Consider the following 26,911-nt stretch of genomic DNA (forward strand, 5'->3'; position numbering starts at 1 on the left):
CAATACTTCCACTGTTTGACTTGTGTATCCAAGGGATATAGTTCCAAGAGGTTAGAATACAAAAATAAGTGGATTTAGATAAACTAGGTGGATGTAAAAATCACGTTATAAGAAGAACATTTAGTTAGGAGGAATTATAATCTAAATAAAATAGGAAGAGAAATCATATCATTTTAAGATATTTGGACATACCAGAGGATGCTGCTATTTGGAAATTCTATAATTCACAAACATCTTTTTAACTACCTTTCTCTCCAGCTCAAGAGCTGTAAATAAGAAATTATCTTTGAAGAGTTGATTTTAAAAGAGAGATTTGAAAAAAGGAGAAGCAAATAGGATGGTTGCCATAGTAATGAACTTCACCAAGCTGAAGAATATGTTCCTAATTCTGATGCCACCAAAACCAAAACAGTTTGTGGTTAAGGAAATCATCAAGAGAAGCCTGTGCATGTGGGAAAGCTCGCTTTGCTGATTCTTGTAGCTAGGCCGAATATGTCAGGAGAGCAACAAATCTCCTTTCCCATACCCACAAGAAATTGCAGATACTGAAAATAGTTGAGCAGATTTGCTGTATAAAAAGCCAAACTTGGTCTTGGAAAAAAGTGGAGAAATTAGATAGTGCTTATTAATCAGATATGGCTCTGTGGATATTTATTAAATAAATCTTGACTGTGCTAAAATCAGAGCAGAGACTACTTCAGCCTGGATTTGTTTTTTGTTGTTGTTGTTGTTCTTTTATTTTTTAAATGTTTGACCATACTGGATCTTAGTTGCAACATGCAGGATCTTCTTTTTTTTTTTTATTTTTCAGCCTGGCAGTTTTATCATCTGCACACTCTACTAAAATAATTCTTCAAAACTTACCCAGTTTTTTTTCCTAAAACAGTCTCTAGCTTCTCATCTAAATAATCAAACATAATTTTTGAAAAATGTCACATTCCACAGAGTAAACTTAGAAGCTGCCAATCCTGAATCCCTCCATTCAGATCACAGCCTTTCAAGGTTGCAAGCACATAAATAGACTAAAGACAATTTTCCTTAAGGTCTTGGGAAGTGGCCAGATGAATGTTTACAGTCCTTGCATTTGCTGACTTGAGGTTTTGCTGATGTACATTCTTAGCTGCTTCATGCTATGCCTTTGTTCCAAGATTCTTCTTTCTTCTAGCGTAGCTCAGGGATCCATTACCATTTATATATTTCCTTTCCTAGTGATGATTCTTAGTGTGATCATTTTAGCAAACACAAAGTCATTTACTGTGGTGTGTGACATTAATTTAACTTACTGCTGTAACTTCCACCATTCACTTCTCCAATGTGCTGAATAGCTAAATTCATTTGATAAATACATTTGGAGTGTGAGAAATTAAGTTTCTGTGATGCTCAGTTTGCTATTAATTGAGGAATTTCTCAACTGTAATTTTAAAATAATTTTTATTGGAATATAGTTGATTTACAGTTTCAGGTGTACAACAAAGTGAATCAGTTATACATATACATATATACATTCTTTTTTATATTCTTTCCACATATAGATCATGACAGAGTATTGAGTATAGTTCTCTACGCTATACACTAATCCTTAATAGTTACCTATTTTACATATAGAACTGTGTCTGTCGATCTCAATCTCCCAATTTATCCCTCTCCCTCCATTCCCCTCTGGTAACCGTAGGATTGTTTAACACATCTGTGACTATTTCTGTTTTGTGAATAAGTTCATTTGTACCATTTTTTTAGATCCCACATATAAGTGATAGCATATATTTGTCTTTATCTGACTTAACTTCACTCAGTATGACTTTAATTTTGATACAGCAACTACGTTAGTTATTCTGGTATCAAGAAAAAGCAGAGGGGACACTGGCAAGGCCTCCCCTAATGACTGAAGTATTGCCCAGCACAATCACCACCCCGTTCCATTAACACAGTCCTCCCCAGGACTCATTTATCCCCAAACAGGGGAACAAAAAGCAAAACAGGAAACTGTCTGAGTAAATTTCAGCTGTTTGTTAATAGAAAAACTGAAGAATATAGAACACTACCTTTTGGGGTTGTATTCCAAAACCACAATATGAATATGTATTTCTTAGGTTAAGGTTTAGATATGAATAGTTTTAATGGCCGTGATGTTAATTCACATTTTCTTTCATATGAGTTTCTGTAAGTAGACCAACAGCTCACCAGTGTAAAAACTGTAGAAAAATGTGACTAAAGAAAGTTTATACCAGCAGAAGTCATACAGCTTTTTGGGTGGAGGTACCTTGGAAGGTTACAGCAGTGATAGGAAGGGAGTAGAGAGGGCTCGGAAAACTTTGCTAGAAATTCTGTATGCTGAAACATGCACTTAGAATTATGACTGTTCCAATGAGGATAAAGAACTACAGAGATTGATGGTGAAAGCAAAAGTATAGTTTGTTATACAATATTTGTATTTTAAATATGAAAATGGCATTCCACCAGAGTGTCCTCACAGACAGTTTCCAAAAGGCAGTCTAGTGAGCTTTCACAAATGGTGTGAAAATTATTGTCAACTTTATACAATTTTATTGAGGACAGTACACTATCTACATTGTTAGCCACTTACAGAACAAATAGGTGCAACCAAAGGAAAGTAACTTCAATTTAACCTCCATTTAATCTAGAACTTTCATGGATTATGAGAGTTTTTTAATTTGTACCCCAAGAGGTGAGATTGCAAGTAGTGACCTCTTCAGTGAGAAAGATACAGAAATCTTTCCCATCCCGTGCCAATATGCTAACAAAACCTGAAGGCCATGAGTAAGGATATACTGGAGGTTTCATTTTGGTTTATTTTAAAAGTGACACTGTTTGTATCTCCTGCAGGAAGATAACATATCCTGAACTAATCATAGCAGGACAGGCACATACTGTTGCATTTGTAGTTATACTAATGAATTTCTGCATCTTCATTAAACTTGCCCTCCCAATCCCCCAGCACACACATGGGCACACACGCATGCTTCTTTGGGATCCATGGTGTACCTTTCCATGCAGCTAACAAACAGCTAAGTTGCAAGCACTGGCCATGAAAGCATCCACATAAGTTGTTCAGCTAATGAGGGGACTGACCCTTTGACACGGGTATCGCCAATGTCAGATCCTAACCACCTAAGTGCACAACCTAGAGTCCCCCTTGACATCTGAGATTCTCACCATTGTCTCCCAATGAGGCGGCCTCCTGTTTTGTTCTTAAAGATGATATGATGCTGCTGACTTCCATAACTTGTGTCATGGAAGATAAATTACTACTTTATAATAATTTTATACAAAATTGTTACTGTATAATAGTCTTATACAAAATTTACTGGTACATTAAGACACTGAAATAGTTTTAAGTGAACTGGAAACAAAAATCATCCTCTTCTCATATTTTTCAATCACTTTTTAGGTCCTGTGGATGTCAATATTCTAGCTAAATGTAATCCCTGCTTATCAAATCCATGTAAAAATGATGGCACCTGTAACAACGATCCAGTTGACTTTTATCGCTGCACCTGTCCATATGGTTTCAAGGTGAGTAGAAGCTGTCGTGGGAACCAAGATCTGAAAACGTAGTTCTCCCTGATGGGTATTTATTATTCGGTTGTGCTTTCTTTATGTGCTGAGAACTATTTTCTTTGCACGCAACTTAACTTGACCATTTCTTCTCCAGGGGCAGGACTGTGATGTTCCAATTCATGCATGCATCAGCAACCCATGTAAACATGGAGGAACTTGCCACTTAAAAGAAGGAGAAAAGGATGGATTCTGGTAGGCCATTACTCTGTGATCTTCTGTGTCCTAAGGATCAAAACAAGAATAAGAAAACATGATTTTTTTATTTTTAAATCCAAGGGCTTTATTTTAAAAAGAATAACAGAAATTCAATTCAAAAGGAAGATATGTGTTAGTCCCTCTCATAGATGTTAGAGATATTTCAGTATTAAAAACAAGGTCATGATGGAGACGTCTGACAAAACGTGGTCCACTGGAGAAGGGAATGGCAAACCACTTAAGCATTCTTGCCTTGAGAAACCTATGAACAGTGTGAAAAGGCAAAAAGATAGGACTCTGAAAGATGAACTCCCCAGGTCGGTAGGTGCCGAATATGCTGTTGGACAAAAGTGGAGAAATAACTCCAGAAAGAATGAACAGACGGAGCCAAAGCAAAAACAATGCCCAGTGGTGGATGTGACTGGTAATGGAAGTAAAGTCTGATGCTAGGAACCTGGAAGGTTAGGTCCATGAATCAAGGTAAATTGGAAGTGGTCAAAGAGGAGATGGCAAGAGTGAACATTGACATTTTAGGAATCAGTGAACTCAAATGGAGTGGAATGGGTGAATTTAACTCTACTTTATACTTAACTCTACCTTATATCTACTACTGTGGGCAGGAATCCCTTAGAAGAAATGGAGTAGCCCTCATAGTCAGCAAAAGAGCCCAAAATGAAGTACCTGAATGCAATCTGAAAAATGACGGAATGATCTCTGTTCGTTTCCAAGGCAAACCATTCAACATCACAGTAATCCAAGTCTATGCCCCAACCAGTATTGCTGAAGAAGCTGAAGTTGAATGGTTGTATGAAGACCTACAAGACCTTCTTGAACAAACACAAAAAAAAAGATGTTCTTTTCATTATAGGGGACTGGAATGCAAAAGTAGGAAGTCAAGAGATACCTGGAGTAACAGGCAAATTTGGCCTTGGAGTACAACATGAAGCAGGGCAACGGCTAACAGATTTTGCCAAGAGAATGCACTGGTCATAGCAAACACCCTCTTCCAACAACACAAGAGAAGACTCGACACATGGACATCACCAGATGGTCAACACTGAAATCAGATTGATTAAATTCTTGGCAGCCAACAATGGAGAAGCTCTATACAGTCAGCAAAAACAAGACCGGGAGCTGGCCGTGGCTCAGATCATGAACTCCTTATTGCCAAATTCAGACTTAAATTGAAGAAAGTAGGGAAAACCACTACACCATTCAGGTATGACTTAAATCAAATCCCTTATGACTGTACAGTGGAAGTGACAAATAGATTCAAGGGATTAGAACTGATAGACAGAGTGCCTGAAGAACTATGGGTGGAGGTTTGTGGCATTGTATAGGAGGCAGTGATCAAGATCATCCCCAAGAAAAAGAAAGGCAAAATGGTTGTCTGAGGAGGTCTTAAAAATAGCTGAGAAAAGAAAAGTGAAAGACAAAGGAGAAAAGGAAAGATAGAGCATTTGAATGCAGAGTTCCAAAGAATAGCAAGGAGAGATAAGAAAGCCTTCTTCGGTGATCAATGCAAAGAAATAGAGGAAAACAATAGAATAAGAAAGACTAGAGATCTCTTCAAGAAGATTAGAGATACCAAGGGAACATTCCGTGCAAAGATGGGCACAAAAAAGGACAGAAATGGTATGGATCTGACAGAAGCAGAAGATATTAAGAAGAGATGGCAAGAATACACAGAAGAACTATACAAAAAAGATCTTCACGACCCAGATAACCATGGTGGTGTGATCATATACCTAGAGCCAAACATCCTGGAATGTGAAGTCAAGTGGGCCCTAGGAAGCATCATTATGAACAAAGCTACTGGAGATGATGGAATGCCAGTTGAGCTATTTCAAATCCTCAAAGGTTATGCTGTGAAAGTGCTGCACTCAATATGCCAGCAAATTTGGAAAACTCAACAGTGGCCACAGGTCTGGGAAAGGCCAGTTTTCATTCCAATCCTAAAGAAGCAGTGTCGAAGAAGGTTCAAACTACTGCACAATTGCACTCATCTCACATGCTAGCAAAATAATGTTCAAAATTCTCCAAGCCAGTCTTCAACAGTACGTGAACCATGAATTTCCAGATGTTCAAGCTGGATTTAGAAAAGGCAGAGGAACCAGAGATCAAATTGCCAACATCCATTGGATCATTGAAAAAACAAGAGAGTTCCAGAAAAACATCTATTTATTCTTTATTGACTATGCCAAAGCCAATGACTGTGTGGATCACAACAAATTGGAAAATTCTTCAAGAGATGGGAATACCAGACCTTGCTACCTGCCTCCTGAGAAATCTGTATGCAGGTCAAGAAGCAACAGTTAGAACCGAACATGGAACAACAAACTGGTTCCAAATCAGGAAAGGACTACATCAAGGCTGTATATTGTCATCCTGCTAATTTAGTTTATATGCAGAGTACATCATGCAAAGTGTCGGGCTGGATGCAGCACAAGCTGGAGTCAAGATTGCCAGTAGAAATATCAATAACCTTTGTGCAAAGATACACAAATGACAGAAAGTGAAGAAGAATTAAAGAGCCTCTTGATGAAAGTGAAAGAGGTGAGTGAAAAAGTTAGCTTAAAACTCAACATTCAGAAAACTAAGATCATGGCATCCAGTCCCATCACTGCATGGCAAATAGATGGGGAAACAATGGAAACAGAGAGAGACTTTATTTTTTGGAGCTCCAAAATCACTGCAGATGGTGACTGCAGCCATGAAATTAAAAGACACTTGCTCCTTGGAAGAAAAGTTATGAGCAACCTAGACAGCGTATTAAAAAGCAGAGACATTACTTTGCCAACAAAGGTCCATCTGGTCAAGGCTATGGTTTTTCCAGTGGTCATGTATGGATGTGAGAGTTGGACTATAAAGAAAGCTGAGTGCCAAGTAATTGTTTCTTTTGAACTGTGGTGTTGGAGAAGACTCTTGAGAGTCCCCTGGACTGCAAGGAGATCCAACCAGTCCATCCTAAAGGAGATCAGTCCTGAACATTCATTGGAAGGACTGATGCTGAAGCTGAAACTCCAGCACTTTGATCACCTGGTGCAAAGAACGAACTCATTGGAAAAGACCCTGATGCTGGGCAAGATTGAAGGGAGGAGGAAAAGGGGACAACCGAGGATGAGATGGTTGGATGGTATCATGAGTTTGAGAAAGCTCCGGAAGTTGGTGATGGACAGGGAAGCCTGGCGTGCTGCAGTCCATGGGGTTGCCAAGAGTCGGACACGACTGAGCGACTGAACTGAACTGAAAAACAGAGACGTTGCGGTATTCTCAGATCGTGCGTGCTACGTCACTTCAGTCATGTACGACTCTGTCTGACCCTATGGATAGTAGCCTGACAGGCTTCTCTCGATGGAATTCTCCAGGGCAGAATGCGAGAGTGTGTAGTCATTCCCTTCTCCAGAGGATCTTCCCTACATAGGGATCAAAGCCGCATCTCTTGCATTAACATGTGGGTTCTTCACCCACATGGGAAGTCCCATTCTCAGATTAGGATGCTACAAAACCAAGCAATTTGAAAACACATGTGTACATTATATTAATCAAGTCAAATTAGGTCAAGACAAAGTAGTAGCTCTGTTGTACTAATTTTTAGCCATGCAGTCCCCTACTGCAAAGCATATATTCATCTGTTGTATATTGTGTGTTCCTTTAAAACAGACAGTGTGATCTTTAATCCATTTTGAGTTTATTTTTGTGTATGGTGTTAGAAAGTGTTCTAGTTTCATTCTTTTGCAAGTGGTTGACCAGTTTTCCCAGCACCACTTGTTAAAGAGGTTGTCTTTTTTCCATTGTATATCCTTGCCTCCTTTGTCAAAGATAAGGTGTCCATAGGTTCGTGGATTTATCTCTGGGCTTTCTATTCTGTTCCATTGGTCTATATTTCTGTCTTTGTGCCAGTACCACACTGTCTTGATGACTGTGGCTTTGTAGTAGAGTCTGAAGTCAGGCAGGTTGATTCCTCCAGTTCCATTCTTCTTTCTCAAGATTATTTTGGCTATTCGAGGTTTTTTGTATTTCCATACAAATTGTGAAATTCTTTGGTCTAGTTCTGTGAAAAATACCGTTGGTAGCTTGATAGGGATTGCATTGAATCTATAGATTGCTTTGGGTAGAATAGCCATTTTGACAATATTGATTCTTCCAATCCATGAACACGGTATGTTTCTCCATCTGTTTGGGTCCTCTTTGATTTCTTTCATCAGTGTTTTATAGTTTTCTATGTATAGGTCTTTTGTTTCTTTAGGTAGATATACTCCTAAGTATTTTATTCTTTTTGTTGCAATGGTGAATGGTATTGTTTCCTTAATTTCTCTTTCTGTTTTTTCATTGTTAGTATATAGGAATGCAAGGGATTTCTGTGTGTTAATTTTATATCCTGCAACTTTACTATATTCATTGATTAGTTCTAGTAATTTTCTGGTAGAGTCTTTAGGGTTTTCTATGTAGAGGATCATGTCATCTGCAAACAGCGAGAGTTTCACTTCTTCTTTTCCTATCTGGATTCCTTTTACTTCTTTTTCTGCTCTGATTGCTGTGGCCAAAACTTCCAACACTATGTTGAACAGTAGTGGTGAGAGTGGGCACCCTTGTCTTGTTCCTGATTTCAGGGGAAATGCCTTCAATTTTTCACCATTGAGGGTGATGCTTGCTGTGGGTTTGTCATATATAGCTTTTATTATGTTGAGGTATGTTCCTTCTATTCCTGCTTTCTGGAGAGTTTTAATCATAAATGAGTGTTGAATTTTGTCAAAGGCTTTCTCTGCATCTATTGAGATAATCATATGGTTTTTATCTTTCAATTTGTTAATGTGGTGTATTACATTGATTGATTTGCGGATATTGAAGAATCCTTGCATTCCTGGGATAAAGCCCACTTGGTCGTGGTGTATGATTTTTTTAATATGTTGTTGGATTCTGTTTGCTAGAATTTTGTTAAGGATTTTTGCATCTATGTTCATGGATTAAAGATCTAAATGTAAGACCAGAAACTATAAAACTCCTAGAGGAGAACATAGGCAAAACACTCTCTGACATAAATCACAGCAAGATCCTCTATGACCCACCTCCCAGAATATTGGAAATAAAAGCAAAACTAAACAAATGGGATCTAATGAAACTTAAAAGCTTTTGCACTACAAAGGAAACTATAAGTAAGGTGAAAAGACAGCCATCAGATTGGGAGAAAATAATAGCAAATGAAGAAACAGACAAAGGATTAATCTCAAAAATATACAAGCAACTCCTGCAGCTCAATTCCAGAAAAATAAATGACCCAATCAAAAAATGGGCCAGAGAACTAAACAGACATTTCTCCAAAGAAGACATACAGATGGCTAACAAACACATGAAAAGGTGCTCAACATCACTCATTATTAGAGAAATGCAAATCAAAACCACAATGAGGTACCATTACACACCAGTCAGGATGGCTGCTATCCAAAAGTCTACAAGCAATAAATGCTGGAGAGGGTGTGGAGAAAAGGGAACCCTCTTACACTGTTGGTGGGAATGCAAACTAGTACAGCCACTATGGAAAACAGTGTGGAGATTCCTTAAAAAACTGGAAATAGAACTGCCATATGACCCAGCAATCCCACTTCTGGGCATACACACTGAGGAAACCAGATCTGAAAGAGACACGTGCACCCCAATGTTCATCGCAGCACTGTTTATAATAGCCAGGACATGGAAGCAACCTAGATGCCCATCAGCAGATGAATGGATAAGGAAGCTGTGGTACATATACACCATGGAATATTACTCAGCCGTCAAAAAGAATTCATTTGAACCAGTCCTAATGAGATGGATGAAACTGGAGCCCCTTATACAGAGTGAAGTAAGCCAGAAAGATAAAGAACATTACAGCATACTAACACATATATATGGAATTTAGAAAGATGGTAACGATAACCCTATATGCAAAGCAGAAAAAGAGACACAGAAATACAGAACAGACTTTTGAACTCTGTGGGAGAAGGTGAGGGTGGGATGTTTCAAAAGAACAGCATGTATACTATCTATGGTGAAACAGATCACCAGCCCAGGTGGGATGCATGAGACAAGTGCTCGGGCCTGGTACACTGGGAAGACCCAGAGGAATCGGGTGGAGAGGGAGGTGGGAGGGGGGATCGGGATGGGGAATAAGTGTAAATCTATGGCTGATTCATATCAATGTATGACAAAACCCACTGAAATGTTGTGAAGTAATTAGCCTCCAACTAATAAAAAAATTAAAAAAAAAAAAAAAAAACAAAAATAGTAAGAAGGAAAAAAAACTAAAAAAAAAAAAAAAAAAAAAACAGACAGTGTGTAATGATAAGATGTAGATCCCACTGAAACAGAAAATTAATGATTCATTTCCAAGCCGCAATATGAGTAGACAGACATGCTGTGAACATTTTTAATCTGGAGTTGTTTAATCTTACAGTACAATTACTTCAGATCTACTTCATGAATCATGAAACAGAGTTCTTAAAATGACAATAATGATTTCACATAAGAATGCTAATCTAGTACTAAAGCTTGTTAGAAATGTCACTTTTTATAATACATATGTTGGCTTCCCTAGCTCAGCTGGTAGAGAATCTGCCTGCAATACAGGAGACTTGGGTTCGATCCCTGGTTTGGGAAGATCCCCTGGAGAAGGGAATGACTACCCACTCCAGTATTCTGGCTTGGAGAATTCCATGGACTGTATAGTCCATGGGGTTGCAAAGAGTCGTATAGGACTGAGAAACTTTCACTTAATGATACATATGCTCCATTTCTACATTCTGTTATGAAGTCTCTTTTTCATCAAAACTTTACCCATAGATTATTCTGATACCTAGCAAGATTAAAGGTACAGTGTTTTATGCCAGTGGGGGGAAAATTGTATTTGTCAAGGTTTAAAGAGAATATTCACATTTTATAATAACAAAGAAGACAAAGTTTTATTTTCAGGTTTCTTTTTTGCTTTGAGACATAAAGAACATTACAGGTAGGGTAGAAAGTTGTAATTTTTTAAAAGTCAGAATCATTCCTCCTTATTTATGAGCAAAGAAGCATGAGTTATTTTATTAGAGTACAACTCAAGATTAAGTTATCTAAGGCTGTAAACTTTGCTCATGTTTTAGACCTGCAAATGTATTGGATTTATTGACTTATAGGACAAGGGGACCATTTGCCATCTTGCAGCCAGCATAAATTTTCTTTCTAAAATTGTTTCTGATTTGGGGGATAGTCCCTTAAATTGATGCTTTTACCATGTCATTTAAAAGCATTTTAAAAATCAATTTCCTGTCGTTAAAAGCTCTGTAACTGATGAGTATATTTAGTTTTTTCAATATTTAGACCATATGGTTTGAAAATGCAGGAAGATTTCTTTTATGTTTTCTTCCCCTGGTGTTCAGGTGTATTTGCGCTGATGGATTTGAAGGAGAAAATTGTGAAATCAATGTTGATGACTGTGAAGATAATGACTGTGAAAATAACTCTACATGTGTCGATGGAATTAATAACTACACATGTCTTTGCCCGCCTGAGTACACAGGTAGGAAAAGGGAGATTGCTATGCCATCAGTCTGCGTTTGAAAGCACCACCAGAGCTATGCTGCATGTGTGTAGTAAACCATTGTATTATTCAATAACTGATTCGTGTTTTGGAAATTAGGTATAATGTAATAACAGAGTTAAAGATGGTTTCGGCCAACCAAATAAAAGTCCTGGCGAGCTCAGTTGTAACACAGGCATCTTCATAAAGTAATGCTTTCCAGCACAAAGAAAATTATCATACTGAAACTTTCAGTCCCACAACTGAGTGACATTTTCATGCAAAGCACTTTTCCTGTGCAGGCCAACCCACCAATATGTATTTGAAAAGGGAGCCTTTCTTTACATGGACAAAACAGAATTAAGCATTTGAAATTCTTCATGTCCATATTTGTTTCTTCATTCGAGAGTGTTTGCCTTTAGAACTCTCATCCTTCAAACTAAGTCACAGTCAAGAATATATACATTGATCACTTTGGATAATCTTACCAGACCGTTATCTCCCCTTCCCCCTTTTTTCCTATCTTGATACAAAATGTCAGGAATAAGGGTGATAAATCTCATAAGACTATCGAAACTGATAAACTTCTGCCCTGGATAAACCAATTTGCTGTAAAGCCAACATCAAGTTTATGACTTACTTATTCTGTCAGAATGTCTGTTTTGATTGATTTTTGTGGCTCTGAGTAAGAAACTTCATAGGTTCAATCTTGTTTCATTTAAAGTTGATAGAGAAAAGGAAAATGTTTCATGTTTTATTTGTAAGAAATAAATGGAGTAGTAGATTCTGTCACTCTATTCAGAGTTACCATTTTCATTTGGCTGGGTATTTTTCATTAATTGTATTTATTTCCGTATATATACAATTAAGAATATCAGAGGGTAAAATAGTTCCTTGAATGACTGAGGTTAACATCTCTAAACATGAAAAATGGAAGCACAGCTGTATGATTAATTTTCCCAGGGATTCGTTAGAAAAGCATTGAAATTTAAGCTTTCATGGCATACTCAAGCTTTGCAATTTAAGAGGTACTTTTCTTGATGGGAAAAAATGCTAAATAGAATAATGAGTTTTTGTTTTGACATCCTGGGTCTGTCTGAGAAATTCTGCAGCTGCCTTTTCCATGGTATGATTTATTTTTCACAACAGTGAAGTACCTGATGCCATAATGACGTAATAATACTGTTTCCAGTAGAAATTTGAATGTGTTGTATCACCAATTGCTCTATTACATATAAGCAGCCCATGAACTCCTTAGTGGCCAGAATTTGAATTCTTTGTTATGTTACATTAATTAAAGATACTGAGTCGGTCTAACATACTAACGTTCTAACGTGGCTAGGAAGAGTTTAGGTGTTACAAAGCTTTGACATTCATATCAGTATTACTTGTGTCACACCTCAGGTACTTGCCATTCATATGAGTGCACAAATTCTGAAGCCCTCGGAGTTATTCTGAGATTGTGAGTTTTATTGAATTGGGGAATCCAACCTCGTACAGGCAGCCCAGTGCTTGCACTAAAATCTGGAGCTAGTACCTTCTTAGAATACTTATTTTATCCCATCATTGTTCTGATCATTACAGAAAAAGCTTAATTCCCTTAATGTCAGAGGCCTCCTTAAACTATCCTACTCTGATGAGGACAAATTGGACCTGAGAATTTCAAGAACGGTTTGGTTAGCCAATGTGTTCCTGAGCACAGACGCCAGGAATTTTTCTATGTTCCCTTACCAATGAAAACCTAGGCCTGACAACACTACTGCATTCAGGCTCCCACATGCCTTTTTCATGGTGATTTACATAAAGTAGCAGTTTCTTCTGAATTGGTTCCCATGGGTCCATCTTTGGCTTTAGATTTGCTATGTTATTCTGTATCCATTTCTTTGAGTCTTTGTTTTTACCTTCTCTTCCTTCCTTTTCCCAGGCTCCCTTCCTACACCTGATCTTCTTGAATGTTTTCTCCACCTTAAAGTGATTCAGTTCAGTGCAACTTCCTCTGAGAACTTATTACAAAGCTTCATTTCCCTGCTGTCAGATCTCTTTCTTTGAAACATATGCAAAAAAACTCCAAAGCTTAGCACAAACACTTTTGAACCAAAATGTGACATCTCAAAAAGCTATGATGTGGGAACCTGCCAAATAGTCAAGAGCTATTTGGTGCTTAATAAGAATTGAGACTCTTCTGTTTTTTTGTTTCTTTTCTTGTTCTGGTCTTATCTATTGCTAATATCAGTTTGCCTTAATACAGGCTAAGAATAAATAAAAATATTGCATTCAATAGAAAGTTCATAGCATACAAAACATGAATCTATGATCACTGTAACTGTGGGTTGGATTTTGTGGGAAGTGAAGAGTTTTGCGAATTGGCATTGGAGCAGATACCTAAACCAGGCAATGTTTGTATCTCATCTACTAGCTGTAGCATTTTTGTCTGTATGTGAAATGAGCTCATTTACAAAATATCAAGCAACCATCTGCAGATTTTGAAATCAGTGGCACATAAGTGGCCTTTAATTATAGGAAGGTATAAATTGGACTCCAGAGCTTTATCCAAGTCTGCTTCATCCAAGTCTGCAGTTAAGGAGGCATTTCCTTATATTGTGACTGCACTGTTTGAGATTTAAGTTTGGAATCTGATTAATGAGCCTGAGATCTTGGAACAGAAACCCTACTGTGCTCAGGGAATATAATAATGTTGTCATTGTTTAAAAATCATTCAAGTTGCAAGTTGCTTTTCTGCTTGGAGACTTTTTTACTCTATCTCTCTGAGGCATTCAATGAGAAAATGAACTCTTTACTAGGAGCAAATAAGACTTCATAGGGAAAGCTCGTAAATTACTATGGTGAAAATATTTACATTTAGCACACACGTCAAGAATCAAAATGGATATGATTTGTTAACAGAGAAAATTCAGAGATCTGAAAGCAGTCTTAGAACGAGGTCATGATGTGATGAGCAGGCTGTAAAACACGGCTACCCATTTTCAAATTAAATGAACCACTATTGTGAAATTTATTAAATATATCTAAACCCATGTAACCAAAATACCACAGTACATAGTTATTGATTTATTAGAGGACAAAACTATGTCCTTTCCTACTTCAGAGATTGATAACATAAATTTTAAGAGTCAACATTGTCTGTCTGTTATGTAACCCTTACTCTCCCTTCCCCACCCAAGTCCTCCAAACCATTCTTTTCTACTTAATTCGATCCATCATCTGTCTTATGTATAGCATATGACTGTTGATGGCTAGGATTCTTTAGACAAGATTAATCTTTGAAAAGTTTTAATTCACTGTGACTCTAAATTAAAATGACTGTGTTAAGGATTAAGTAAGACTCTGAAATGGCTAAACAAGTAATTTAAAAATCCACTCCAGGATTTCAATATTAGCTTGAGAGTTGTGTTTTTTCTTCTGGTTTATCATTTTTTAAAAGCTCTTATTATATCCTTTCTAAAAACAAGGCATTCCTTGAAAGTGAATCGTCAAAGAATTCCTCAAATTACACTAGCTCAAAAGTTATAAAAATGAACATTGTAAACACGGCACCCTTGAGATGCTGAAAAACTTGACACCTTTTCTTAAATAAGCTCTCGTATGAATTCAGGTGTTGCATTGAAAAATGTGGTTTTGCACCTTTCCTAAGAGGCAGAACCCTGTATCTGCTCTGAGACTGTTTCTTAATTAACCCTCTTCTCATAGGACCATAATACAAAGTTGAAACAAAATTGATCACTTTTTAACCATGGATATTACTTGATGGGAATGGCATACGTTCAGTGAATGAAAGTTTCCATACAAGTTGGGCATGTAAAGACTTAAAATGCGTTTTGCAGAAAAAATTCAGGGCATTTTAATTTTTCCATTATCTCTTTGTTTTCCAAATCTCCAATGCCCACACACAAACCATTATGTGCACATCTTACAAATAAAGCTGCCTGTTGTTAAGTCGCCTGGTTTAGCTGAGATCTCTCGCTCCCTGTGATGGCGTCTGCCTTTTGCCTCATTTTCTCCTTGTTTGTGCGTTTGGCCCGGCTCTAGGTAAGAAATGTAAGCCTTGCTTCCGTTTGCTGTCTCACCCTGGGCTTCTCTGTTGTTAATGCTGTGCCTTGGCTTCCTGTGCCCTGCTGTGTACCGCAATGTAAAACGTCTTTTGTCTCTTCTGTCTTTGTTGCTGCCAGCTGCTAATCTGAATGAGGTGGAAAAAGGTTAGTTGCCTTTTAAGTCTATTTTGATTTTATTTTCGTTTCCCTCTTTCTTTTAAAGCTACATAGATTTCATGGTGTGTACATGGTAAAAGGAATGTTGACTAAAATGAAATCTGATATGAATATGTCAAATCAGTCATTCCTTGATATGTGGATAGCTATACCAAACACTTACAAAAGGGTGTCTGAAATGCACTTTACCAATTTCTGGAAGGCTGCAAAAGAAACTCTCTGAGTGGGCAGAAGTGGCAAAAAAGAAAGACTAATGCTTTTTAGTTTCTTCTTGTCTGTATGCTTTTCCTTTTTTAAAGACATTCCAAATATATTATTTTTATCATGAAAAATGTAAGTCAATTAGTGCAGTAGGTAGACTGTAGGTAGAAAAAATGTTAAATAGTGAGAATTTTCCCATAATTTTAAATTAATATCTTCAGTATTTTGAAACATGAAAAATATTAAAAGGTGTATACATTTATTAAAACATTTTATAAGATAAAAATTACAAAGCCCAAGAAGTTGGTTTTTTTTTAAAATGATGTCAAACTCATAGAAAGTCACGTGTACTAGGCAGTATTTTTAAAGCATAAAAAGATCATATTAAATCCTTGGCACTTATAGTCTGTATGATTTTCCAAATATATCAGGGTCTGGGAAGGGAAGTCCTATAGTGACAAGGTTGGTCAGCATGTCCTGGGAGTCATCATGTAATCTTTGTTGAATTTTTAATCTTAGAAATTCAGAATTATACCTAATATTATTGTATTTTTACTCATTCAGCTTACAAAAGTTTCAAGTGCCAAGTTCAGGCACATTATCCTAAAAGGGTGTGCTTGTCTTGACAGCTCCAGTTGTTTATATGGCATTAGCAGTATGATTCAAAGGCTAACATGGACTATATTTTACAGCAGATCTGTCTCCTCTTCACTTTTTTTCTGCTACATAGTTCAGATGATTAATCAGTTGTTCACTTATTCTTACTATGTGCAGAGTTAAGTTAAAAAGCATGAAAAAAAAAAGTTATGTCTTATTTGAGAATGTAAAAAATATAGTCTATACATTCTCTGTGGATTAATGCATCCAATACCATCCTTGGTCAAATGTTGTTTTTTTTACAAGTACTAAAGCAATTGGTGGTTTGGGACAGAGACTTCTAAGGCCTGATTCTATCTCAGGAAACACAGTGGCCATTATTCTGTCACAAGTGTATGGACATATTCTTGTCCATATATATGTCCATATATATATATATATTCTTGTCCAAATATATAAATATTTATATTTATATATATGTGTGTGTGTGTATATATATATATATATATATATACACGCACACACACACACACACACTCTCTCTCAGGAGCGAGCTTGGCAGTATGATAGTGCTTTAAATCACCACGTGGTTTCATGTACTGCCTAAATTTCATGCTTATGTTTATAAAAGATGTCTCCTATTTCCAAGAACCTGCTGCTGACTAAATTGCTTTTAAAAGCAGTCAAATCATTTTCTATTATTTGAATCCCAAACATAACTAGGAATGAAGTTTCAACTTCTTTATAGCACTCAGAGTGACTTTTGTAAGTAAAAAGAAACTCTGTAATTAGCTGACAGATAGTTAAGTTGAACTCTGTTGTTATTGTTATTCAGTTGCTAAGTCATGTCCAATTCTTTGTGACCTCATCAACTGCAGGCCACCAGGCTCCTCTGTCCATGAGATTGTCCAGGCAAGAATACTGGAGTGGGTTGCCATTTCCTTCTCCAGGGCATCTTCCCAACCCAGAGACCAAACCCATGTATCCTGCTTGGCAGGGGGATTCTTCACCACTGAGCTACCTGGGAAGCCCCAAAGAACTCTATAAATATGAGCAATAAAGATTTGAGCAATAAGTTCTATAAAATAGGACTTCCCTGGTGGTTCAGACGGTAAAGACTCCGCCTGCCAGAGCAGGATACCTGGGTTCAGTCCCTGGGTTGGGAAGACCTGTAGAGCAGGAAGTGGAAACCCACTCTGGTATTCTTGCCTGGAGAGTCCCATGGACAGAGAAGCCTGGCAGACTACAGTCTGTGGGTCACAAACAGTCAGACTTGACTGACTGACTTTCACTTGTTTACTTGCTTTGTATAAAACAGCAACAAAGCACTTACCCGAAGATGTGTGTGTGCTCAGTCACTTCAGTTGTGTCTGACTCTTGGCGATCCCATGGACTGTAGCTAACCAGGCTCCTCTGTCCATGGGGATTCTCCAGGCAAGAATGCTGGAGTAGGTCGCTATGCCCTCCTCCAGGGGATCTTCCTGACCCAGGGATTGGACCCGCGTCTCTTATGTCTCCTGCATTGGCAGGCAGATTCTTTACCACTAGCGTCACCTGGGAATAGGGGTCCAGATGCAAACAAGTGTCTAACTGAACCCATGGCCTGCATTCTAACTTCGGGACCTTCCCCTGGAATTAGTCCCTTCTTATTTGCTGCCATCTTCCAGATTTGGCATTTTTCACATGCCATAGTGGTTCTGACTCATCCTCAGTGCCAAACAAGCTTTCCTTCTGCTGCCTCCTCAGCGTGCTATAAATAATTGACCCTCATGCGCTTTTGAAAAGGGTAAATCCATAGTCACAAAATTCAGATGCAGACAAGCAATCTACATAATCTAGACATGAAAACAAGAAAGTGTCTAATTGGTGCCTGTATAGTTAATATCCTGATGACCAGGCTACCTTCCATTACATAGGGCAGGTGGGATACTGATGAATTTATGAAGCTAATGGGAAAGGCTCAAATTTCTCATCCAGGCACTAAAATGTATCAACTCTGGGGCCTCTCACAATCTTTAATGACATCTGTCCCACTTCATTTTGATGTTTGAGAATAATGTGGAAGAATGGAAGAATGTATAAGAAAACACTTGAAAATGTTAGATGTCTATACTCCAGAAATATCATGGGCTCTCATAGAGGACAAGTTCAAGTTTTCCATCATTTAATTTCAATTGTCATTGCTACAGTGACATAGTTTAGATGATTGATGTCATTCTCAATGATGGAGGAATTCTAACAAACTTTTGATAGAGAAAATTCTACCTAAAATAAGTTATATTCATGAAGGAAGTTTCTCCCCCAGTGGTTTTCAGTATTGTCTTTTTAAAAAATTATTATTTTTCATTTTATTTACCATACTCACATCCAAAGGAAAAGATTTATTTACCAATAAGCCTTTGGTTTTCTTTGCCCTCTTATTATACTTTGAAGTATAAGGAAATATTGAATACTGAAGAACTCTTCAATTTGGCTGCCTTTTTTTAGGGTTTTTTGTATATTTTTGGATTTTCGTGATCTGTTATTAACAATGGCTCCTTCTCTCATTAATTATGCCTCAAGATGTGTAAAGGCTGTTTATCAGTGTCAATATAGTTGCAGTTGTACTTGCAGTCTGTTTTAACTAGAGAGAGTACTTTGGCAGCCTAATTATACTGTGTGGTTTGCATTCATCTTCCCACCTTTCAAACCTTCTTAAATGTATTTGAATCTTAGAAAAGATTTTAAGGATCCTATTTGCTCTGTAGTTAATAGACAAGGCCCATTGAGCCCAGAACAACAGTTTAGCTTAACCAAGCCTTAGTCAATATAATTTGGACTGATTTATTCTGAAAACAAAATTAAATATTTCTGCAGTTTTTGTGGTTGTTGGAATTGGCTGCATTATTTAGACATAATGTTCCAGCGAGGAAGTACTGAAAAACACCTCCTTTTTTATTTATTTATTTGAAGAGGTAAATTTTTCCACTTAAAAAAATTCAAAAGATATTTATTGAGAAAATACATCATTCAGGATACTGTGCTCAGAATTGAAAGTGATATGAGAATACATAAAACATTAGCCCTTGTCAAGCTGTTTGGCTTTGATTCTTCATTGGAAGTTCAGATTAGGTCAGTTATTTCACCAGTATGAAGCAGTCATTTCTCATTCCAAGAAAGTGAATGGCAAAATATAGCTACTTGACTAGTTTTTAAATAAAGAGAATAGTTTCTGAATACAAAGTGTAATCAAACTTTCTGGCCAATGAGCATTATAGAGCCACACATTTCATATCATATAGAACAAAAGTGAGAATATAAAATGGTTTTCTTTTTTGAAACATATTAATTCCCACACTTATAATATATTTCCTTGAGCCTTCCTGTTTAGAATTATGATAAACTTTATCTCATGAGAGATTGCACTCTGGCAGTGTTCGTTATGTGGGTGTCCCATTTTGCACACCCTTTGAACCAAGAGGACATTTGTCAGTGGCTAATATATCTTCAAAAATTCACAGCCCCTCAAGATCAGTTCTCTATATTTCTATACTAACAGTTAGATTTGATTAAGTTTAGAGATGTGGGTATGCTCTGGATAGTTTACTGATCATATTATGAATGTCAGTTAACTATTGCTAATTGATAGAACAAATTTCAGGGTAGTAAACACAAGTAAGAAAGCATCAGATTATTGTTAAAAGGAACCCTTAAGAAGAATTAACTCTTTTATGAAAATAAGAAGCAGAAACTCTCTGCTCATAAGTAATTCTTTACTTACTGATGGAAATAAATTCATTTATTATTATCACTACTGATAGCGATACTGACTATTCGGATTGGCGACTGGGCATCTGCTCATGTTAATGTGCTCTGGTGCCTGGGATTATAACAATGAGCAAACCATGGAACAAATAGGACTGGCCTGGTTCAGTGAAAGAAGAGGAAACAAATACTTTTCTTTCAGGTCTGATTCAATTAACCTGTTCTGGAATGACTCCCATAATCCCATCAGCTGTGTCCACCATCTAATACAGTCCATCCGTCTCCCTGCAAGGTCTGTGAGAGGAGAGAGGATTGTATTCTTTATATGAATAAGAACAAATGAGAAATGTACAATTTTTAAGGAATTGCATGGAATTTTTAAAATTGGATAATGAAAAACAGGATAATGAAAATTCAGGTCTGTTTATCTTAATCTTTCTCAAACATGCCATTTACACTCATACTTCCTATTGATTCCAGAGTTCATCCTCTCTGTTTCCCATTGGGAGAGTCATCATTTGGCAGACAAGATTATCAGGATACCTGAGTTAACAGGGTAGTCTCTCAAGTCCAGCCTGCAAGGGCATACTTGAGGCTGGGATCTCAGAACACGAATCTGCTACCAGTGTTCCTTACTCTCTCTTCTTTCTTATATTATCCCTTATGCCATCCAGGCCTCCTTCTCCTTAACATTTATAAAGTATTTTCCTCTGAAAAGCAATCAAATAAGTGCTGTCTTTCACATTTTTCAACAGCCATTGAGTATCTAATTTGTGGCAGATAACTTGCTGGCAAATATAATGACAATGAAGGGATACAAAACTATAAATAAAGCTATCCATCCCTTACCCTCAAGTAGTGTAACTTTAGGAAGTGAAATATCGATTTATTTACAGTAGGTTGCCTATTTTTGATAGCTTTCCTTTCTGTGCCAATTCATGCAGAGTAGAATTAGTAGCATTTTTCCAGGTTTTTCTTGACTGAAGGAAGCGCTCACAATGCAGATATTTGAAGAATGATGTGTTTGACCCTCCAGAACTCTGTGGCTGGGGAATGCCATCAGGAATTCAACCAGACTTCCTCCTTTGTTATAAGTGTATTTGAAAATGTCATAACCGATTAAATTTAACACTAGAATTCTGGTTCAGTTATCCAGATTGTGGTCATACGTTACCTTTCCATTTTTATTAATATTAATGATCCTTTCATATTAAAAAAGAAACTAGCTTGGTAAAGTTTATCAATAGGAATAAGAACAGGCTGCTGCGGAATCCTTCCCACCCCCTTCATACATCCATGGTCCCCTGAATGGACCCTGAGATTATTTCTGTTTCAGAGAAGAGAGAAACTAATCTGCTTATATTAGCAAAAACTAGTGAGAGTTAAGCATTCCAACGGTGTCATATGCCTATATCTAAAATCATTTGTTATGTTTGTAAATATGGCCAATTTGGACATACAGTGCTAATTTTTGGAAAAATATACATGAGATACTTACTAATTAAAACCCACACTTTCTTATTGCTCAGTTAGTGAAAAAAATGAATAATCAACAGAGTTGAGCTGGAAAATTCCTGGAACCCTGATCTAGGGACAACCTCTTCTCTGTTAAGCAGGTTTGAGAACTGAGTAAGCTTCTGCAAGTTACGCTGTTGCCTAAATTTCTTGGTAGATGGAAAGCAACTAATTGTCAATCCAACAGCTCTCCAAAAATGTTTTCTTTTCTAAATGGCACAGTTTACCTTGCCAAGAGAAGTCTCTTTAAGGGTAATAGTGAATTTTGCATCTGTGTGTATATTTTTCATTAATAAATAAGATAATAAATTATTCAGCCAGTTTGTAGGGCATGATGCTGTCCATATACCAGTCACTAAATGAAACTTAAGGGAAACTTAAGCATCTATCTTTGTCTCTAATTTTTCCAGATTTTAACTCCTCCAGAGTAAGGACTTTGTCATGTACATCCTTTTATTTGCTAATTCTAGTTCCAAATAGTTTCTCCCTAATATATTATTATGAAAATTGTTAAACTGAAGTTAAGTTTGAATTTTAGTCAAGTTAAACAGCCACTCCAGAATACATATAAAATAATTCTACTATATGTTGTTAATTTCCTCTTATACTATTCTTACTAGTTTCAGGAAAAATTTAATATTATCTCTCATGGATTATATGATCATTATTCGTTGATTTGACAAAGAATCACCACAGTTAAGAATTTTCAACAGTGCCATAAGTTAAACCAGTATATTTTAAGAAAAAGCATGTTTAAGAAATATGTCTTTATAGAAAATGTAAGTCGTTTTTAGTGACAAGGCTCAACTCAGGTGTCATCTACCTACCACAAGCTTTGATGACTTTGATGTAATATAATAAAACACTTTCAAGATTATTATTTTGTAATTAATGATAATAGAGATGTTGGTAGTTGTTTTTCATTGCAACTGTCATTCAAAGTTCAAACCAGTCTCCAGATTTATTGTCAAGTAGATGAAACAGAAATTAGACTCACTTTTCTACCCCCCCTCCACCACATAAGACAGTAGTTTATGAGTCTCTTGCCATTATCACCTTTTAACCCTAAAAGGAGGAGAATCTTCATTACTATTTGGGTGGCCTGTCCTGCAATCCTCACCATTTAATGCCAATGCCTCTTGGAGAGAGGGCCAAGGACTGACTGGTCCAAGTCAACCAAAACTCAAAGTGCTTCATGGAGAGGCATCCAACTCTGGCAGCGAATGGAGGGCTAAACCATGCTGATACGCTCTTTTCAAACCTTGACTCTTGAAGTGTAAAGGTCATGGTTAGGGGCTACTTCCTCTCCTTGTTCATTGCTTATTACAGACACTGTTGGAGAAGCTTTAAAGAGTATTTCAGACATGGGAGAGAACAGTCACATGGAATGAAATAAAAAAGGAAAGAGGCGGAAAGAAGGGAGGGAAGGAAAGATGTAAGGAGAAAAAGAGAATGAGGGAAGAAAAGAAATAGTTGCATAAGTTGAAAGTTTTATTCCCCACTATAAACCCCCAGTAATTTAGAATTTACCAGCTTTTTTGGTTTACTAGTGCTACTATAACAAACTATCACAAACTGGGTGATTTAAATTATAAGAATTTAATGTCTCACAGTTCTGGAGGTTAGAAGTCCAAACTCAAGGTATCGGTGGCATTAGATCCTTTTGAGAGAAGGACCTGTTGCAGACATCTTTGCTTGGCCTGTCGAAGGCCGTCTTCACTCCCTGTCCGTTGCATGGGCTGCCCTCTGTGCCGGGTTTCCTTGTTCTATAGGAGCATCATGGGCTTCCCCAGTGGCTCAGGGGTAATGAGTTCACCTGCGGTGCAGGAGCTGCAGGAGGCACAGGGTCAATCCTGGGTTGGGAAGATCCCCTGGAAGAGGCATGGCAACCCACTGCAGTGTTCTTGCCTGGAGAATCCCATGCAGAGAGTAGCCTGGCGGGCTACAGTCCCAAGGATTGCAAAGAGTTGGACACGACTGAGCACATGCACCTGTAGGGACATCAGCCATACCGGATTAGGGCCCACCTACAGACCTCATGTTAACCTGATTACTTCTGTAAAAGCCCTATCTCCAAATAAGATCCCATTCTGAGGTACTGAGGGACTGCACCATATTTTTGAGGGGGAACTAGGGGGAAACACAATTCAACCCATGACACTACATCACTATATTTCAAACTCTTGATTTTTGCCCCAGAAAACCTGATCTTTTCAGTGTTCTCCATGTCTCTGAAAGGTAGTTCCAGTCTTCATACCAGAAATCTAGAAGTTCCAGACAGTTTCCTCTCTCCCCTATGCCCACCCAATCCAACACCAGTTCCCATCTATTTTGTTTCCGAAATGTCTCTCCCGACTATCTACATCTCCTCTACGATCACCTGAGTACCGAGTCATCTCTCACCCATTTGTATTTGTCTCTGTTCAGTCCATCCTCCACTAGAGCCAGAATGTTCTTTCCAAGATACCGATGCCATCTGGCCATCCTCCATCATAAAACCCTTCAGTGGCACCCACTGTTCATTAAGTAAAGACATTCTACCTTGTGGCCCCTGGTACCCGCTGTGACCTTCTCTGCCACCATGCTCTCCCAGCTCACTCCCAGTGTCTCCGAGCTCATGTTTTCCATGTCACCTCCTGCATAGAACCTCTGCAAGTGCTCTTTATCCCCTCTTCACCTACAATCCAAGCCCTACTTCTTCAGAAAAGAAAAACACCTCCCTTAGTTGCCCTTCTAGAGCAAACCAGAGCACTTATTAGCCTTCATCACTCAGGCTATTTTATAGTTACTTGTGAAATTATTGGATCAATATCTTTCTCCTCCTCCTCTCATGTATGAGCTCCATGAGAACAAGGATATCATTTTTTTTATTCACCATCATACTCCTAGCATTAACACAAGTCTTCTTATATAGTATGTACTCAAAATATATGGTGATGTTAAAAATCTGGTAGTCGGCTACCAGAATCATTTGTTAAAAAAAATGCAAAGGCAGATCTCACCATAGATATCAGGCAAGAAGTTTGTGAAAGAGTTCTAAAACTATTTCAGTGAGTATGGTAATAAGGAATGCAAATAAAAAGATGACTTAAGACACCAGAAGTACAAATGAAGATGAAGGAAGGGCTGCACGTGTTTAAGAAGTAGGGAACTTTAAAATTAGGTCCACGGATCTAAACTGAAGCAGGACACAGGGCCAGCTCCAGGCACTGTTTCCCGTAGGAATTATCAATTACACTGAGATTTCTGCCTCGTTGCAGTAATACGCACAGTATTGGTACCTCAGTGGAATTAAGGTACATGCCGACACTGTTCTTTCTCAGCACTGATGCAGTAATGTTGTTTGGTTCAGCTAAGGCATGATACTTCCTTTGCTGACTTGCTATCTGCCATCTCTTTAGAAGCACTTTGCCTTTAAAAAAAATTTTTTTTTATAGCCACAGTTGACCTTGCACAACTTCAATTCCAGAACTTCATTTTACTCGTAAAGAACTGGGGTCCAGAACAATAAAATAGTTCACTTCTCTGCAACCAGTCCATTGTTTTATATCAAATAAGTCGCAGAAGATTATTCCAAGCAGGAACCCACATGTCATTTCACCCAAGTGATAATCGTTTCTCCCCAGGATCTCTTTGTGCTGGTTCACTCTTCACTCCAAACAGAGCATTAACTCTGATGATCCAGCTTTTACTGCTCCACCCACAAGGTGACCGTAGCATTTGTCACCCAAAGCAGGGCATGTGTATGTGAGTGCATGGGGACACTATTGAAAATCACCTTGGGACAGCAGGTATAACGCAGGACTGTCCGGAGCAAGCCAGGGTGTACAGTCATATTACTGCTACATCGGGTCCTTCAGAAAGACCACATATACAGATGCTCAGTAAGCAGTGGGTTACATCTTCTTCTGGACTCTGAGGATAACTTGTGGGAGTGGGCATCTCTCCTGCCTTACTGCGTCAACAGCAATCATTAGCATAACTATAGAACGTAATCATTTCAAACCTCACTGTCTGCCGTACTTAACTGACAGACACAATCAGGAAGAGGTGATCTAAAACCTAGATGTCACTTTCTTACCAAAAAAAAAAAAAAAACTTCTGTTTAGGACACGTGCTGTTCTTTCTTCACAATTTTCAGTTGATCATTCACTAACTTCTGTAATCTTGAGAAAGTAACAGTACATTCCCTGGCTGACTCCTCTATTTCTTCTCTAAACAGAGGCAACCAGCCAACACACACACACAGAGCTTTGCCTTCTCATCAACAAAAATCACTGGAAGCTGGAAGCACAAAGAAGATTAATTTGCTCGTCTGATCAAAAGTGAAATCACAAATGTCAGGCAACGATTGGGTTCTATGCTATTGTTTTGTCATTGGGGACTTTTAAGGGCTCAGGATGAAGTCAAATAAATAGGATTTCCTGGGATTTTGTGGAGTTGATTGGAGCCAAATTATGAATCCAATGTTTGCCTAGACTCTGTCTCTTGAGGGATTCATGAGCACCGAAATTTAACCTGTATCTAAACACATTGCCCTTAACCATTCCAATGGCCTGACATACCTTCCCCTCAATGCCATGTTAGAAATGTAAAGACCTGCTTATAAGTTAATAGATCATAGTTCACCTTTCCATCCATTCTGTCATTTCACACACTCCATCATTTCAGGAGAGGAGGGAGCCCTTAATGATATGATATCAAGAAGGCCTTGGATCATCAAAAAAAGAAAAGAAACAGATTCAGTTACTTTCCTTTCCTTTATTTTCCCCCTAATTTTTCCACTAACACAGCACTAGCTCTGACTATACATATGCCAAAAAGAAGAAGTGCATAATGTCCTCTCAATACTGTGAAGTTTGGGAGAAATAGTTCAGTAGTATTAATAATTAAAGCATATGAGTGCATTACTATTAGAGCCTTTTGTTTCCATTCTTCTCAGAAATCTAACACAGTGTTCAAATGTCCAGTTTTCCTTTTACTGGTTTAGGACTAGATAAACCTTCCTGCATTTGTCTATGGAGCTTGCTTCATTTCCCATTTTATATTAAACTTCTATATCTTACCACTGTGAGATGTTATGTGAAAGCTGACTTCCCCCAAATACAGCAGAACACAATATAATTAGAAGAAATTCAAGGAACAGTTCAATGAAAACACTTACTTTTAATATTTAAAAAGTGTTTAAGTGATGTTTAAAGGAAAGAACATAAGCTAGTTATTGTTAATGATGAGTGGCTAATCATTAAGTAGAAATTAAAGAGAAAAAATATCTAAAGGTGGAAGTGAAAGAAGTTGGATATAGGTCAACAAGATA

At 37.6% G+C, this 26,911-nt stretch overlaps 1 protein-coding gene across 2 annotated transcripts in view; it reads left to right on the plus strand.

Moving 5' to 3' along the window:
- The window catches only part of SLIT2 (slit guidance ligand 2), a 386,076-nt gene that overhangs the window by 323,070 nt on the left and 36,095 nt on the right, over positions 1-26,911 (plus strand). For both annotated transcript variants that reach the window (XM_043871492.1, XM_043871493.1), the window contains 3 exons: positions 3,410-3,534; positions 3,674-3,771; positions 11,172-11,311. In XM_043871492.1, the coding sequence (XP_043727427.1) occupies positions 3,410-3,534; positions 3,674-3,771; positions 11,172-11,311 (363 nt within the window). The remainder of the gene's footprint in view (positions 1-3,409; positions 3,535-3,673; positions 3,772-11,171; positions 11,312-26,911) is intronic.

The sequence above is a fragment of the Cervus elaphus genome, chromosome 17 (genome assembly GCF_910594005.1).
Source record: "Cervus elaphus chromosome 17, mCerEla1.1, whole genome shotgun sequence".
Taxonomy (NCBI): domain Eukaryota; kingdom Metazoa; phylum Chordata; class Mammalia; order Artiodactyla; family Cervidae; genus Cervus; species Cervus elaphus.